This window comes from Python bivittatus, unplaced genomic scaffold (genome assembly GCF_059951505.1).
Source record: "Python bivittatus isolate LINGU-HERP-01145 unplaced genomic scaffold, Pbiv_v1 ctg000840_np1212, whole genome shotgun sequence".
In the NCBI taxonomy this organism is placed as follows: Eukaryota; Metazoa; Chordata; class Lepidosauria; order Squamata; family Pythonidae; genus Python; species Python bivittatus.
Window position 1 is genome coordinate 37450267 of NW_028277113.1, and position 18335 is coordinate 37468601.

Genomic DNA, 18335 nt, shown 5'->3' on the forward strand with positions numbered 1-18335 from the left:
TAAACTTGGGTATTCCATCAAACAGCTTGTGTTAAAAATATAAGTTTGCAAACATATGAATAAAAACAATATAATTAAAATCAAGACAATTTTTATTTTTAAATCTATCTATATTAATCTATCTCCGTCAAGTATTCTAATATAAGTAAAAATGTTACTTTAATGTCTAACTCTTCTTCAATGGTCTGGAAATAATTTTTACCTATTTAACTGGGGTAGATCTAGAAATGTACTTAAAATATTAGGGGATGTAAGCATGCTACAGTAGGGGAAGATGTTGGAGAAGGGAAAAGAATACTGTTAGATTTGTAAGACAAGAGGAAAAGATTATAAAACTGAAGATGAATAAACTGAGTTTAGGGGGAAAGTTTAGCAGCTGGCCATGGAAGATCTTTGCATCTCATTGAAAGACTACAGTATTAGGGTTGAGAAAGAATGGTAAAGCATAGAATAAAGGGGATCCTGCCTAGTAAAGTTGGTGGCGACATACGCCATTTGGCTTAAAATGAGTACTTAGAGAGTTAGCATACAAACATATTTATGGACTGCAGCACTTCACAACTGAACAAGGTAGGATAAAAACAGCAGCACAAAATCATGTAATTGGATATATGAAGAAAAGCAGCAAATAATACAAGAGGCGTCTGTTTTGTGTACAGTCTACCTTTCGATGATATATCTCGCCAGAGTAGTCTAATCCAAATGGCAATTCTTGACATATTTTAAACCAGTTTTTTTCATGTATTGTGATTGTTTATGGGCAGAGGCTTATTTACAATATACCTAACAATGTCCTGTAGATACATTACTCTGATTTAAATGCCAGTCAAGTGAATGGGAAATGAAATCTAAGGCCATTGTGCTTCAGAATGCGGGCAGAAGACCCTGTGTAATATCTGGAACTGTAATTTGTGATTACAATGATTCAGAACAAACCAGGATCTGAAAACATAGCTTGATCCTGGTCTGTTTTCATTAAGTATATTTGTATTGAACATGATTGAGAGTTCTGGCATCATGGCTTAACTTAATATTGGGAATGAACCTGATAAACATGGAAAAGTGCTAACAGTTGCCAGCAGATAAAAATATGACTAATTGCTAACAAATAAAATAAAAAGCTACTAAGAAAAAAAGTCAGTTGAAGTATTGCCAAAGGAATGCTTGCTAAAGGTAATCCCAAATACCGTGGGAGAAGGCAAACAGCAGGAAGCAAGAATTGTGGTTAAAGAAGCTTCTAGAACAAGACATATATGGTAAATATAGATTGGGTGAGTTTAAGATGGTTTATGTAATCATAAATATGTCAAATGTTGCTGATCATTACAAAATATTAGCAGAACCAGCAGCTAGAAGCCCTATATAAGGAAAGGTCAAGATGTGACCACAGGGAGTTAGGTTTGTGTAAGGTTTGTGGTAACTTTGCTATAAAGAACCACTGAACAACAAGGTGTTTACACAAGCTTTGAGAGAGATCTCCTTTGTGTCCTTTTTCTGCACAGAATAAAGTTTGCTTCAATCTCCACCTCGGTGTCTTTCTTTGGGCGTTTAGCACACTGGGACCAGACCCAGACTTGGGCTGGGACAACAAACCCTTAGGAGAAAAAAAATAGTTGTTTAGTTTAGCTTCATTCATCCTTTTGTCATATGTAAAATTAAAAGATGTACATCCTTCATGTACATAGTGGGCAATTGTTATGCCCATGTTTTAGTCACTGATATGACTGAAAAGGTCGGCGTTGCTCATTTTTCATGGTAAATGGACTAAGAGGTGGTGGTAGGGGAAACAATGTAACAACATGGTTATGTTCACACCCTGAGTTTAAAGAGCAGGTGAACTATCACTTTGCTTGTCCAATTGTTCACTCACTGTGTGAGTGAAAAGCGATAAAGAAGATTCATTTAGATGTCAAAGGATCGTTCAGGCTCTCCTAGATATTGTAGGCTGTTCTATATTTTGCACAGGAACTGGATAAGGTTTGCTTTGAACAACGGTGTAAGATATGTTTAGTATTCAGTTAAATCCTAATGTGGCTGTCTCCAAGTTGGTGTTCTGCAGATGGTTCGGGATTTCAACTTCCACAATTTCCAGCCTAGTGTTTTGTCAGTTGTAGTCCAAATACATCTGGAAAGCATTGGTTTGGGGGAAAGCATTCCTGAAGGGGAACAAAATCATGTTACAGTTGACCTGGCAACAAACTCTGGTTTGGACATTTTGAGCTTATATGGATCTTAAGCAACAGGTAGGCATCATATTTGCACAAAAAGTGGAAGGTAATGAGGGTGGTGGAGTGAACTTCTATAAACGTGAAAAATTTGTGCAAGATGGAAATAAAGTTTTTTTCTTAAAGCTGAGCAGACTACACAGGATTTCCCTTTTTAAATTCCTTTGTGTGACTGTAGCTTGGCTGCAAATGCCATCTAACTATTGGGAAGGGCTTTAAAAATGTGCCTCTACTTTATTTGTGCTTCAGGTCAGATTAACCAAAATGGTTATTGTGTCACCTAGAAACTCCTGACTGCTTCAAGACTAGACTTTAAAAACTCTATATATTATTATTAAAAAGGCCAGCAGCAACAAAGACCGTTTTACCATTTCTGCGATGTTTTCATGGCAATTTGATCTTTACACAGGTTTTTAAAAAATCTTTGTACTTGGAGCTGATGGAAAAATCGAAGAAGGGAAATGGTTTTGAAATGCTTTCTCTATGCTCCTGATTGCAAACTTGTCTTTTTTCAAGTGAATATATAAGGATAAAGTCAGGAGTATCACTTGGCTTTGTGGGGACTTGCTTGATTTAGTTTAGGAATACACACCTTCCTCCATATACTGTGGTAGCTGATGTTTATCACTATCAATTGTCTCAGGAGATAAAGGCACATAGGTGTGGTTCACATATACACAGTTGTCACAGCTTACAACAAAACAGACACAGTGCATTTATATATTTGAACTTGTTATAAGCAGCCCCCAGAATGGAATCTAAGTGAATGTTTATATTTCAATGCTGTCCTCTGCAAGAAAGAAGCTAAAATAACTGTTGTAAAAGCAAAAATTACTGTAAAACCTGGTGCATAAAATATGTATTTTTTGAAATGATACTTGGATTGATCTGACTGCATTTAACAACTTTGGACCACCTTTCTTATATGATAAAAATTCTACTGGAATAATTTCTTAAGGTATAGTATAGAGGTACCTTGTGAACAAGTACTGCCTAAGTGTGATTCTTATTGGTACTTTGCAACACAACCCAGTGTTTTGTTTTGTTTTGTTTAGGACTGATAAAACTTCCCTGCTATTTAAAGAGTAGGTCAAGGTGGGGAAGAAAAGCTGATAAAGCCCAAGTGTGGCTTTCAGTATATTGAGAGCTAATCTGTTCCTAACTTCCTCTTCATCTTAGATGCAGCAATTAGAATTTGCACAAATGCAGCAAAGGGAAGCTAATCGTGCCGCTCTGGAAGCCCTTGGGCCAAGAAAGAAGAGACCACTGGATTCATCTATTTCTGTGTCTGGACTTGAGGTTTGTAACATGGTGCTTTTCCCTTCATTGCCACCAGCTGAACCTTGTTTCTGCTTTTCATAAAGGGTGTGGTCTGCTGAGGGAATTCTTTTATAGTGGAATATTTTTACCAGCTTTATAGGAATTAGGCCTCCATTTGGTATCCAGAGAAAGGGGCTTGATGGTGCGGTGTTCTATTAGTAATCCTGCAGCAAAACATACTGTCAAGGAAGACTTCCCCCCTTCCTCCAAATTCTTTCATTAGTGTTATGGGTACCAGTTAGGTGGTGCTGCCTATATAAAAAAAAACAAAGCTTATAGAAAATGCTTATCTAGAATCTCCCTATAGAATTCTTATGGGGCAATGCATTCTTTGCTTCCCAGTGGGAAAAAAGGTTGAAACTATCCAACAACATGGAGGAAAATCCATTGTCCTTGTTGAAAGCTTATCCTACCCAGCCTAGGAATGTCCCTAGAATTCTTTTAGTTGAAAAGCATCCTAATGATTTTGGCTGTGCTTCAAATAAATTTCCATAAAATGACATCAACATAGATTTAAATATATTTAAAAGTACAATGTTATTTTCTGGAAAAAAAGACTTCCATCTGTTAAAAACACGCTCCAGTTGCAGCAAATAGAAATGTTTTCTCGCAGTACCTTTTAATTGGTTTCACTATTTTTGATATGGCATTTGTAGTATGTAAATGCCTATCCTTTTCCTGCCCTCTTTTGATTGAGGTGGACTCAGAATAGGCAAGTGAAAAGGAGGACTAGAATAGTAGAATCACATGTCTGAATAGGTGCACCTGTCATGTGTTTAGTTTGGATGTGCCTCCAAATGTATTGTTTTCAGTCCACTGCTAGCAAACTTCACACTTATATTCTGAGCCTGAGTGACTAGAAGTTTTTTTAATCACATATGTCCTACTAAGGAAATAGAAGGCTTGCTTGGGGTTTCTGGGTGGTCTGTGCCTATAGATTTCTACAGCTCAGAAGTTCAAGTGATACAAAACATGCCCCATAGCTTTGAATGTGGACTCCTCAAAACTCTTCCAAAAGTTGTCACTAAAGTGTAATGTTTAATATGACAGAGGACACTACACTGGGAGTCACTGTTTTAACTTTAATTTATTCTAAATTCAGTTTGAAGTAATCTTTGCTCCAAATTCTTTCTCCTGCATCTTGCCACCTTGGATCTATGGTCACCAAAAATACTGTGTTCTTGTCCTACATAAACTGCTTTAGACAAAGCTTGCCATGTTGTGTTGGGGAATCACTCTAAGAGATTGCTGTGTTCTGAGGCAGGTCATCAAGTTCCTGATCAGCTTTAAGAAAAGTGATTTTTTACTTCCAGCACTAGTTTGTTGCCTTCCATTTAGTTGTGCCATGTCCACCATCCTCCTTTCCTCAGGGAGCTTTGGATTGTCTGGAATCCTGCTGCCCTTGGTGGTTTTCCTAGCCTCTGAGAATAATAGCTGTATGGAATATCCAGGCTAAACCTGTTTGGTAGCTCTGTATATGAGGTTATTTCCCTTTTGGAAACCAATTGAACAAGCTGCCATCACTGAATCTTAGGGCTTACGGTCTTTTTCTGAATAGTTTTGTTTTATTGCTGGGAGTCATTAAGGTTAAGGAGTTGCAATCACCATTTTCTCTGTATCTAATTCAGTATTTCTCACACTTGTGCTTATGTAGCAAGAATGGCAAAGAAACTACAGAGAGAGTAACCTCAAGATTTGCATATACTCCAAAAAAATCTTTAGGAGGAAAAAAAAATCTAGTTTAAGAAGGAAAGACAGTCTTCAGAACAGCCAGTGAGCATTGCACTGAATGCTGACTGAGGGTGTTGAACTGAAAAAGGGTTGGAAGGGTAATGAAATTCTGTGATTGAAAAGTAGGAAAAAATAGGGGAAGAGATCATAAATAAATATATGTGCAGAGGCAATTGTCTTATTGTCTTGATAACTGATATATATAGAAATTCATAAATTATTCCTTCCAATTGGAATGAGAGTAGGCTATGGAAATCAGAACAGAATCCCAGATTTTATTACAATTGAAGTATACCCCACCCCCCAAAAACCACAAATTGGACTATTTTTGGAACTTCTCCTTAATGAGGAAAATGTTTAATAGGAATCTTTGGTTGCACTTCCTAGGGGGTAGGGTAGAAAAGGAGAGAGAAGTTATATGCAAATGGAACAGCTGGGATCCTAACAGAAACCAACTGTCCTGCAGCATTATTCCATGACTCTATCAGTGTGTAAGTTACTACAGTTCCTCAACAGCAAGATTAAATGTACTTTAGCCATGATCCTGCTTAACTTCAGTGAGCCAGATAGACTGAGGAGACTTTCTATTTGAAGGAAGCAGAGTTTTAAAAACAAATTGACAATAGCATTAAAAAAATCACTGGCAGACTAATTGGCTGGAAGTAGCTCATTTTACATGTCTTACACTATAATAACATAAATAAAATTGAAAGCGGCTAGCCCTCCTTGTTTCTTGCTGCTACTCCTATGAACTATGCAGTAGATTCCTGGATCCTGGTTGCTTTAAGAATACATGCAGATGAAATGTGGAATGTTGAAAAATTCTGAAATAGAATGTTCATTCTAGAGCAGTGTTGTCCAAACTTGGCCACTTTAAGATGAGTGGACTTCAACTCCCAGAATTCCCCAGCCAGCATGCTGTTCTAGAGGCATATAGAGGAGCACGTGTGAGCAGAAGACCAGCCCAGCTAGCCCACAAAAGCAAACTACCCCACCAGTGGGAAATATTAACTTGCCTTTGAGCTTGGGTGTATAATTTTAATAAATTAGTAGCTATCCTCTTTATGTATATAGAATTAGCTTTTATCTCTCTTAATTACTGCTGAAAGTTTTGAAATCACGAGCTTGGTATAACAGCTTTCCCAGGTCTCTCCCATTACAATTAAACTTTTCATTAGGTAAATCATTATGTTTACTATTAAGCAGGAAGAGGCTGCAAAAGAGCAAGGTAATAATTATTTCTAGCTTTTCCTTTTGTATAATACTAGAGGGTTTGTAATGGGTGCCCCTTGGACATATTCTTGCTGTCGCTGATGTGACTCCTTTCTTATTAAACCCTTCTGGTGTAATCCTATATAACACTATTGATGAAAATGCCGGTGGCAATGGAGTCATGCATCAGAACAATAAAATTCAACATTTTGTGCTACATGAGCAGAAGAACATTTAGGCGCACTGTACATACACTTTGCATATTTATAAGGGTGCCTAGGAAATATAGCAATTGCAAGTTAGTGATTTCATTAGTTATATAAGGATGTGCAAGTCACTTCAGATAATAAAATGGCAAATCAGAGTTTGCTACACTAGGCACCCAATGAAGAACTACAGTGAGAGCAGCAATGATGTGTACCTGCAAACTCGTATCTGTTGCATTAAGGGTTCGAGTTTTTAGATGTATGACTAAGCAGCCTTATGTTTCACTTTTGGCCATACAGAGAACCCATGTGTGTTTTATGAGTGAAAATGGGATTTTTCCCCCCTCAAATGTAAAGTTGATGCGTAAGATTTGAGGGAGGAAAAATACATATATCTGTTTTGTGCTGGGAGAGGGGATTAGTAATAGCTTTGCCAAGCATTTCTCTGGGGATTCTTTTTAAAAACAGAGGCATGGGTGGTTGGTTGGTTTCTAGCATGTAATTCTGCTACAGCATCCATAGCTTCCATCAGTGCTACGGTCTTCTATGGAATCCACTTTAGCTTGTCAGATCTAGAATTCTTAAAGGGCCAGTGGAATTTATTCCATCCAGTTGCCACCAATATTCATAAAACTCCCTTGAAATGCTGGGAACTTGTTTTATATATACCATTCTTCCTCACCACAAGATGTTCCAATCTATAGTATCCATTGTTTGCCAGGGGTATGTTTGAGCTGTTACCTTGAAAATATGCATTCTGTACATCTTTAAAAGTGATGGTGGTATGTTGGAAATGAATATAAGGATTTGTACAGACAAGTGTAACTAAGAATATTTTTTAATTATCAGCTAATTTGGAAATCTTGAAGCAGAATGCTTGGTGCGCAGGCATAACAAGAAAGACAAAACATCCTGATATGTAAACAATATTTTGTTCTGTTCAGCAAAGAAAGGATGGCCTTGAAGTAGAATATGGCTTGAGGGTCTGTATGCACTAATTGCATATTTTTAGTAAACTCGACTAACTTAAATATGTAGATATGAATAACTTGAGTGCTAGTATGCCTATTTCCAAGGCAGATAAATGTCAGGAATAAATTAGTTTCACACACATATGTTCCAACTCCAGTTACTGATCTTATCAGTAGAGAATAAAGCAGCACTAATTCCCTCAAATTATGCTTTGAATTCTATCATATACAGTTCAGAGGTAATGAGGCATCTTTTGCCTCTGTCCAGTGGGTCCATGGAGCAGCTCTCTTATATAGCTATTTGGGCTTGAGTGGGAGATGTCATTTCTTCCTTAGCCAAGTATACCTCTCAGATGCCTCCATAATTCATCCCTAGAAAAAGGATTGGACACGATCCAAAAAATCAAAAAGTAAAATTGTCACCTTCTCTAGTGGAAGGTCTGATGTAGGAATTCTCCAGCTTTAAAGAAACATAACTGTTAAAATTCTTGACAATGAAGGAACTCTGAAGCTTGATGTTATATGATATGTGAGTAGCTCACTTTAACTAGTTTTAATTGAGCAGCTTATGGGGCTCTTTCACATTCCCCAAACTCACCCATGAGAATTAGTGCAGCCGAGTTAATACCCATCTTGGGGATTTACAGCAAAGTGCAAAAATAGTGGATGCAGACCTGTGTTGATTTGAACTGTTGTAAGTAATAGTTACATAATATACTAAAAAAAAAAAAAATAGAGTACATTGCACTAAATACTGAGAGCAGATCTTATAAACTCTTAATGGTTTAGTATTTTATGTATTTCATGGATTTAATTAGCCAAAAACCTGTATCTATAGGTAAGTTGATAATTGTATCATAATGTGAACATTAATTTTATATTACCCAAACTGGTACGTTTTTCCCTCAATTTTATAAGACTTCAGGAAGCAACGTGAATCTTGCTTTCTTCAGTCTCGCCTTTTGTCCTTCCCTCTCTTATGCCTGAGCCTGCATATTTGCAGACTAGCAGGTTCTATTCCCTATATTTCTGAAGTTATTGTAGGGCACAAGAACTTGGCCTTTTAAAAGTAGTTTATCCTGCCACTTATTCCTATTTTTCAGATAGTGATGAAATTTAGACTACAGCATTATTAATGGTCCAGTTCATGAAAAATCATAAAACGATGTGGTGGTAATTGGCATTTCATACTCAATGGTCTCATTTGAGCCCCCAACAGCTGTCAAATCCTGTAAGCAGGAGTAAGTGCCACCTTGATCAGGAGTGCTTCACTAAAGGATGGTGATACTCTGCAACATTCTGATATGCGTGCTTATTGCCAAATGTTATTGGTTAGTTCAGACGAAAATTTATCAGAATCATGGGCTAGAAAGAAGTTTTTCTTTTTTGTGGCCCTGTTTTTCTATACAATATAGGTGGAGGAGAAGATAGATTAGACGCTACTGGCAGGTGTTAGTATTTGTTGGAGGGCTCATAAGATGTGTGATTTCCAGTAGTTTACAAACTTTCAGGTTTAAAAAGACTCTGTTGACCTTAATGATTTTTCCCTCTTATGCTTTGTTGTTGTTTTTATCTGTAAAGTGAGCCAACTTTGCCTTTGTGCCACTTTACCATTGAATTTTGATTTGTTAAAATCCATGGTCTGTAGTAACTCAGATGTAGATACGTGTTTGCAAATGCAGACTGGTGGGATATTCATTAAAATTTCTTAGTGAGTTCTACCTTTCTCAGTCACTTTATTTTGGATGACCCTGGTGGGAAACTTGGTCTTATATATTAAAAAACCCAAAAACCTAACCCAAAAGCAGATCTATAACACCTGAAATCTGCTCAGCTGCAGTCCGCGTGTTCTCAAATAAAGTACAGATCGAGTGTTGCAGGAAATCTGTTTCTCCAGGGAGTGAGAAGCATGTTAACATGCCAATAATTTCCATGAAATCCTACTTCATGTTAGATGCATGTTGAGCTACTCACAGTCACAATTTATGAGATGTGATTAAAAAATTCTGGAAAACAGCAAATATAATGGTTGAATGTAACTGAGACCTAGTCTAGTTTGCATCAGAATCAAGTGGAGCTCAGAATGTGCTAAATGTTGTAGTGGTTTTCAGTTTAGGCTACATTGTTGACATAAAAGCTTTGCCTGTAAATAGACAGCTGTTCCAGACTGTAGTTTATAGGTATGAGCTATGTAACTCACTGGCAGAATATTCCTCCTGTTCAGAAATGAAGCTTAATTATTTTGTGTGAAAGATCTCTGCAATTTAAATGACTAATTGTATTGTAGCTTTGGGCTAAACATATTGATAACATAAATGTTGATGGCATCTGTAAGGTCAAGAGACTGATAATTTTGATTATAGTGCTTAAATGATCTGGCAAAAAGTCAAAATACTTCAGTTTAATAATTGTCTATTAAGCAACATGACATATTTTGTACAGTATTTGTTACCTCCAGGTACAGATTAAAGATCTGATATAGCCACAGAAAGTGACATGCATATATGAATCTTGGGCATAGTGGAGAATAAACTGACACCATATTTGCAGTAATTTGTCTCAATATGTAAAACATTCTGCTGGTTACATTTGAACCAATTTGTAGAAATGTCACAGAGGAAATGGGGCAGAGGAATGTTGCACCGCTGAATATTAATACCAGTTTTTTTTTCTAAATCTTTGACAGTTTAATGAAGTTCCAACTTGACTGAAGATAACGAGATCCTTAATATACACATTTATTCCTAAATTGTTAAATGTATTCCAGTATTAAATGTTTTTCAGATCGTAACATGATTTGTCACCAGAAATGTTATTCTTTCCTCTTAAAATTCAAACTCCTGTATTCGATACACTTGTAACACTGTTGAGAAAATTGCTTAAGTTTAATGGTATAACCATATATAGTAGGTATAGATTGCAGTTATAATGCTGTCTGCACTCAAACTGAAACCATAGGACACCACTTCCATTCCAAGTGTTTTCAGCATTAAAATATCTTCCCAAAAGAAAGATTTTGAGTCTATTCTAGGATTCTGGTTTCAGTGCCACTTCTCAGTCCTAATCAAACTACTAATTGAAACATAATGCAACATGGTCATTTTGAATGGGTAAGTGAACTTTGGAGCCAAAGGTCTGCTGACATTGCAGGCTTTTTTTATCTCTAAGTTAGATGTCAGCCAGCGCAGTGTGTCTTCAGCATCTCCACATGTACATAGTTTTGGTCCAGAAGGTGTTCATGTTTGCTTGTTCGTTTATTTTGGGAATGTATAAGGCCACCCAACTCTGCAATGACTCTGGACAGCATACAGTAAAAACAACATGTATACCATTCTTTTTCTAAAATTTTACAGTGACTGTTGTTGTTTATGTAGCCAAAATCCACATTATGTACTGGCAGCATCAGGCAGGAGTATCACGGTTTTCAAAAGAACAAGTGCTGTAAATACTGTACCAAAATAGCCCATCGAGAACTGAGCATGTTCAGCAACGCCCTGGGATGCTTGCTGGCAGGCAAGAAACCCAGAAGGTGGGAGTGGGGGACAGAAAATAGATTGAAAGTGTCTGACAAATTTAAAATGCTTGTTATTAAGCAGCTGATTCAGTAAAACTCTCCCATGGTGGTTGTACTTGCGTTGCAAAATTTAAAAGTAGTTAAATAGCAATTTGCTAAATCCTATATTGGAACTTGAATCTTTTGTAGGTGTGATTTATGTTATAGGTGCTAATATCAACATACTAGAAAACATGTATGTGGTGTTAGGAGACTCAGGTCATGAATAATATAGGATAATAAATGAATTGCTTGTTATGTTTGTCCACATGACATTTTTGAGGTTTCGATTTCTCCCGTGGCACATTAAGAATTAAAAGAGGTTCTGACTGAAGTGCTATTGGAAAAGGGTATATAAATTACACACCTCCATTGTAGAGCCAACATCAGTTTATGTCAGTGTTTTGAAGAACATGGTTGTGGCAATCATGAGGATTTGAGGGAAGGTACAAAGGAAGACGCAGGCAAAATTGCTAGCCTCTCTAAGAGAATGTGCAATTTGCTTAGAGCCTTGCTGAATTAGACTCCTTTCAGAAGTAAACTTGTATGAAAGGCAAGAGAAGAATTTTAAATGTTACCTATTGCTATCCTACTCAAGTTACTGTCAGAGATGTTTGTAAAATTAAACATCATCCACAGCAGAAGCAAACTTTAAAACTTCCATTTGTGGATTTTTATGGCTTACAAACATTGATACACATTGTTGTAAAATACAAATTTCCTTCGGTCTTAAGTATTTGTAGTCAGCATTTTCAAAGATAGAAATGTGATGGAACAGGCTTCCACATAGAAGTTAAATTTCAGAGATGGAGTATGGAGCTGCTTAATTGCAACAAATGTTGGGAAATCTTGCAGTTGACCATTGCTTTGGTTGACACCAGGCTGGCATTCTGGCAGTCCTCATTAGGCTGCACTTAGGAGCCCTTGTGGCAGTATATGCTCGGCACCTCTTAACTGCAAGGGTTTTCTCTTTGGGTTGGTTTGGGAACTTTCTCTTACAGCCCCACAGCTGATAGAGAAGATTCTTAAAAACCACACAGACTGCACAGGGAGGCTGTTAGTATTTTTGCCACCCTTAATTGCACTGCTTTGTTTCTTTGTTTTGCCTCTAAGGGCTCCAGGGGGTGTGGCCGATGATCTTGCCAGAGTCAGCAGGGCAGAAACAGCCCCAAATGAGTTTTCTGCGGTGTGGTGTGGTATGGTTAAGAGGCACTCCTCACTGCCTACAAGAAAAAATTCAGGGAGTCCGAAAGCATAAAAGTGGTGTAGAGACCTTATATAATCCCCAGCCTATCCTGGGGTATACAAAGTTCCGTCTGCATTGTGGGAAGGAGCTGGGAATGTGCCATTGATCTTAACAACCTTCAGTGGTAAACATTTTAAAGCATATATGCAAATTGCTACTTTGTCCCTCTAATTGACTTCTTTCAAATTTATGAAGAATCTTTGCACTTTGCGCTTCTTTAAAAACCTGAAAGGCTCCCGGGGTAAGTCTCAGAAAACCATCCCAAACTCAAGCTTAAGTAAAGAAGCAATAATTGAAAGATGTAATGCATAGTGGTGAAATAAACATCTCAATTCTGTATGGGAATAGGTGAGGAAAATATCTAGAGAGCATGCCCCCCTCCCCTAATTTGGTATCTACAGTGTCTGAAAAAGAAGAACCTATCTACATGCCCTGGTCTCCAGTTTGCTTAATCTTTGACAACTGTTTATGTTGCTTGAATTCATGGAATTTTTAATTCAACAAGTGGTAGTGCTTTATATTCAAAATTTGACCTATAACCTATACATGGGTATCTATATTAAATGTCCATTGGACTTGGTAATTTTTAATCTGAGCAATAAAACTTTTAATCCATAACAATAGAGACTCAGAAAAAATAGGAGCAAATGGTTATTATTTGTTGTAACAATAGTAAGAAAAGCTTGTGACAGTAAAGATAAAATTTTAATGGAATAAGACTTCTTCAACATGCTACCCGCAGGATGGTTCGATTACAGCCCCTATGACCCTTAGTTAGTTTGCTGGGGATAACAGGAATAGGATTCTGTATCATCTGGTAGGCCCCAGATTGGGAAGAGCTGACAAAATCTTTCAAGGACTGCAGTTATTTGACAAATTCTTCCTCAAGAAAGAAATTTCTTCTTGGAATTGGAGTCCTTATTATACCATTGGTTACAGTGAAATGGGTGAATTTCTATGAGTGCTCAGCAGGACATCTTCAGAGAGAATCTCTTTAGAAAGTAAATATTTCTACTTCCTTATAAGTTTTTGATTTGTGAAGGACATCTCTTGGATTGTTGAGAATCCCCAGGGATTTGTTAATATTGCCTTTGCCTGGGGCCTCATACATCCTGTTGGATTGACCTTTTTTTCAACTTTGTGATGCCAGCTGTGCTACAAAGCTTGCTCTCCATTCCGCCCACACACTTTCTCTTTTTCTCACCCTGTTTTTCCTTAAAGGATTATCTTATATTGAGTTATGACTCTATTGTATCTTAGCAGAAGGAACATCCCTCCCCCAATGGCACCAGTCTTCCTTCCATGCCTATTCCAAAACCCTAAAGAAATGGAAAGCTTCAACCAATGGCATTTTTATTATTTTGGGTTAAATCATTCAATTGTGCTTCCTGATATTAGCAGGGAAAATATACTTTTCTAAAAAGTAGATTATATCAACAATTCAGAGCGGCTTAACTATGATTGGTGACAATACATTTTTTTTATACCACTTTTCCATTTTATTTTACTTGAATTGCTGCATGCTTTTTATATCACTTATCAAACTTCAAAGTGCTTGGACTTAAATTATTTCAGCTGTGCTTCTAAGCAGAGGTTGAAGTTAATTTAAGTTCCATATCATTAAAACTTCTCAGATAAAAATGTTTTCTTACTCCAGTTCCTAGCCAAAACATTTTCTCTTGAAGCAATTTGCAAGATACTGTTAAAAGTGCTATACTTAGTTTTGACATGGGGTACAGACTGTGTGTAGACTAGTATTGTGTTCATCAGATCCTTAAAAAAGTGAATGAGCTGACCAGCTCCAATTTTCTAGAACGGGTAAGAGCCATGACCAAGTGACCTTCCCAGGACAGAAGTGGGGAACTAACAACTACTAGCAGATTATTATGGCATAAGCTTTTGTGGATCATGTCCAGAGCATCAGTATGGTCCTGTGAGAAGGATTAAAATCAAAAAATTGGAAGGGGACACTTAGGCATTGAGTTCAACCCCCTACTCACTACAGAAATCCAAACTGAAATATCTCAAACAGATGGTTGTCCATGCTCTGCTTGAACACATCCAGTGAAAAGGAGCCACCAGTTCTGGCTAATTAGCTCCACTGTCAAAGAGGTCTTATTGTTAGGAATTTTTCCTAACATCTAATCAATTTTACATACATATATAGTTGTTGAGAAGTGGATTAGTGAAGTGGAATGGTAAGAATAGGATAACTGCTATACAGTGGTCATAAATAAATCATACAGTACAGGGTGCCTTGGAGATATCTGTTCCACCTCAAGTTCTATGCAGGAATCCACTACAGTATCCCTGAATTTTCTGACCATCCAGCCTTTGTTTACTGCTGTTATGTCTCTCCATAGTCTTTTCCAGCCTAAACATACCAAACTCCACCAATTATTCCTTATAAGGTTTTCCTTCCAGAATCCTTGTCATCTTGATTGCTTTCCTCCAGACCATCTCCAATTTGTTAATACTGCATTCTTCATAAAATGTGGTGCCCAGAACTAGACTGATGCAGTCTGACCAATGCAGAAAAAATAAAAGGAATGATGACTTCTCTTGAGCGTGACACTCTACTTATGTTGGTGCAATCTGAGAGTTGCATTTTTTGAAACCAGGTTATACTGTGGGTTTGTATTCAGCTCATGATTTACCAAAACACTCAGATCCTTTTTGCATGTACTGCTGTCTGATATGATCCCTCACATTCTGTACTCATGTCTTTGATTTTTCCTATCCAAAGGTAGGATTTTGCATTTGTTCTTTCTGAAATATATTTTGCTGATTTTTGCCCAATGTTTCATCTGTTCATGATCCTTCTGAACAACGCTTCCCTCTAGCTTGATGTGGAATAGTTGATGGATATTTGTGGGGTATGATTGCTCAGTCAGCTATGTAGCCATATAATAGTATATAATTCACCCCCCTTTCTACTGTCTTCTCTTCTAGAATCTCATGGGAAACTTTGTAGAATCCTTTGTTGAAGTCGAGGTTCACTATGTTTACCACATTCTTGTAGTCAATTGATGATGATCAGTTGACTACTATTTGATCACTATTTTTTCCACTATAAAGTAGTGATAAATCCTTTGTAGGAAAACCAACAAAGATTCTGGTGGCCTCTGAAAGGCCAGCAACTTACTTACTGCATGAGTTTTATATTTCTAGGAAAAGACAATATCATGGAACTGCTGATCGAGGGAGAGGGGAATGGTGAAAATAAAGATAGGCAATTATTTGAGAAGTGATTATTCTGACCAAGATGTTAAATGAGTCCATTGTGTTGTGAGAGTGTTTGTTATACCCAGCCTTGGCTATGTGTTTATTGTAATTGTTATATTTGTCTGTTTTGTACTTTTTATTTTATTGGGTTTTTTTTTAATCAATGTAAAGTTGATAAACTTTGCCAAGTCACAGTTTGTGAGTAGGATGGCCTTATAAATTGTATAAATAAATAAATGAATAAGTAAACCTTTTTCTTCACTGTTCCCAATGAACAACCTTCTAGATATCTTTTCTGAATATATCTCAGAAATAGATGTTCAGAGTGTCAGTTTGTTAGTTTTAATTGTAATTGTTAAATTCAATGGATTCCAAATGCATTGAAGTATATAACTTCAGTATATTTGCAACTGAAGCAGTAATGCAAGAATTGGCTAGCTTTGGAGGAAAAAGAAACTGCAAGGATTCATGGTTAGTCACTTTCCTCAAATGGTTGCCTATCTTATTTGCCATAAATCTGAACAAGCCAAATCCTGATTTGTAGCTTTGCTTGAGGTCCTTTGCAAATGCAAGTGAAAATATGGTGAGGTAACTTTTCTGGTGGCAAGCATTTTCTATCCTTTTAATCACTGTGTTCTGGTATGATATGGGCACTAATAAAGAGGCAAGAGGCTGCTTTAGTAGAAAAACTCCATAGGTTGTGTGAATAAGGAAGAGGGTCATAGTGGGAACAGGCCTCAGTAGATACCATATAGGGCAAATATTAAATAGTGATGCTTGCAAAAGCCTATTCAGTGTTCATGTCTTACACATCTTAAATGCTTTTCTTCTAACTTTTTCTCCCATCTAGGGCTTCAACAGATCATCTGGTCTTGCAAAGCCATCTCTTTGGCCAAGAATAACCCGAATTTGTCTCAGGGATTTGATCTTTTGTCTGGAACAAGAGAAAGAAACAAAGCATTCTCTAGTCTTATATCGAGCTCTTCTGAAGTAGTGGCTAGTCTAATTCTGCATTTCAGCTTACTACCATACATTGCCAAAGAACAATTTGTTTGCACTATCCTGAAGTCATATATTACATGAAATTGTTTGTTAGGTCATTGTTGAACATAGGCACACTGCCTGGATACATGGAAGACAGAAGGCTTCAGGTGCCTGCTAAGTTCCATGTGAGGTACTGTATTGGTATATAAATCCACAATATTATTCTATGAAGAGTGTGCCTTCTAACATTGCAGTTAGGGAAGAATGATGTGATGAATGTATTTAATGACAAACCAGCAGTTTGCTAGTGCATAGCCTGAAGAATTCAACCTTTCTATGTGTCCTAGTTGGAGAGAAACCACCTGGGAACCAACCCAAAAAATGTCAGAATGCAGGCTATAATTTCCTGCTTCCAAAGAAAGATGGGGAAGGAAGAATCCCTACTGGCATTCTTTGTGTTACCCGTCCTACCAGACAAATCTGCAAGCAAACTACAGTTGTAAGAGTTGGAGAAAGCAATACTTGAAATGTCAAAGTAATTTCGCGGGACATTTCATAGGACGGTGGCCCACCCATTTTCACCCTAAGATGACTTCAGATGCATTTAACTTCACATATGCATTTGTGTGTGTGTGTGTTTTAAAGCAGCCTACAAGGTTTAAGATGCCCCCTTGCTTTATTTAGAATATAAAATGATTTGGTCTCCTTCATTGTGGGAATGAGGAGAATATATGTACTGATTATCAGGGATCTGCTCACTTTATTTTATACTGGTGACTTGGAAATAATTCTAAAACCTGCTAAAAAGCAGCAGAAGAAAAATTTTGCTAGGGCATTTGCAGAAGAGCACAAAACTCTCCAGGGTGCCACAGTGTTGAATGTAAATATTAATCTATCCTGAATAGATGATGATGGATGATGATGATGATGATAGAGATCCACCTGCCATCATCTTTTGCACTTTTCTATGAACATTACCTTATTGTGGACATGTAATATACCACAAATGATATGGATGTATATCATGGAACCTGTGGGGAAGACAGCAACTGAATGCCTTCGCAATTGAAGTCTTTATTTTAAATAAAAAGATTCTTTACAGTTTCTCTACATATTATGAAATGGAAAATACATAGATGGGGGAAAAATACTTTATAACAAGAACTACCGAAGTTATATTGAGTTTCTAATCTAGTCATGGTTTCCCTGTTAGGAGAATGGTGAACTGAGATAGATAAACCAATGCAGTAAATTATTTGTGTCTTTATGCATATTTATAAAGTGGGCACTCTTGGATAAGAAGGAATAAGTAGCACAATTTTGATGGTTCAAGGCAAATAGGTTTTGTATAGTAAATGCTTATCTTTTTATGTAAAATGCAGTATTTTTCCTGTTTTGTGTATTTAGCTTAAGTGACAAATGTTTCAAATTTATTTTAAATACTGTATTAAAGTAAATATTTTATTAATTCTAAGGGTATCTTCTACATCAAACTCTAAAAATGGCATTGTTTCATAGAGCAATCTAGTCATGAAATCCTAATGACTGGTACATTATAGCTAATATCCTCAGCAACACTTAGGATTATGACATAACTGAGCATCTTAATTTTGTACATTAAATGTAGCCTTTCTGCCTTTTGGGGCAAACATCTGGGACAGC

The 18335-nt window shown here is 36.9% G+C and overlaps 1 protein-coding gene across 1 annotated transcript in view; it reads left to right on the forward strand.

Moving 5' to 3' along the window:
* TAF4B (TATA-box binding protein associated factor 4b) overlaps nt 1–18129 on the forward strand; it is a 70014-nt gene extending 51885 nt beyond the window's left edge. The window contains exons 14-15 of the mRNA XM_025177720.2: nt 3405–3524; nt 16540–18129. Of these exons, the coding sequence (XP_025033488.2) occupies nt 3405–3524; nt 16540–16683 (264 nt within the window). The 3' untranslated portion in view covers nt 16684–18129. The remainder of the gene's footprint in view (nt 1–3404; nt 3525–16539) is intronic.
* The last annotated feature ends 206 nt before the right edge of the window (nt 18130–18335 follow it).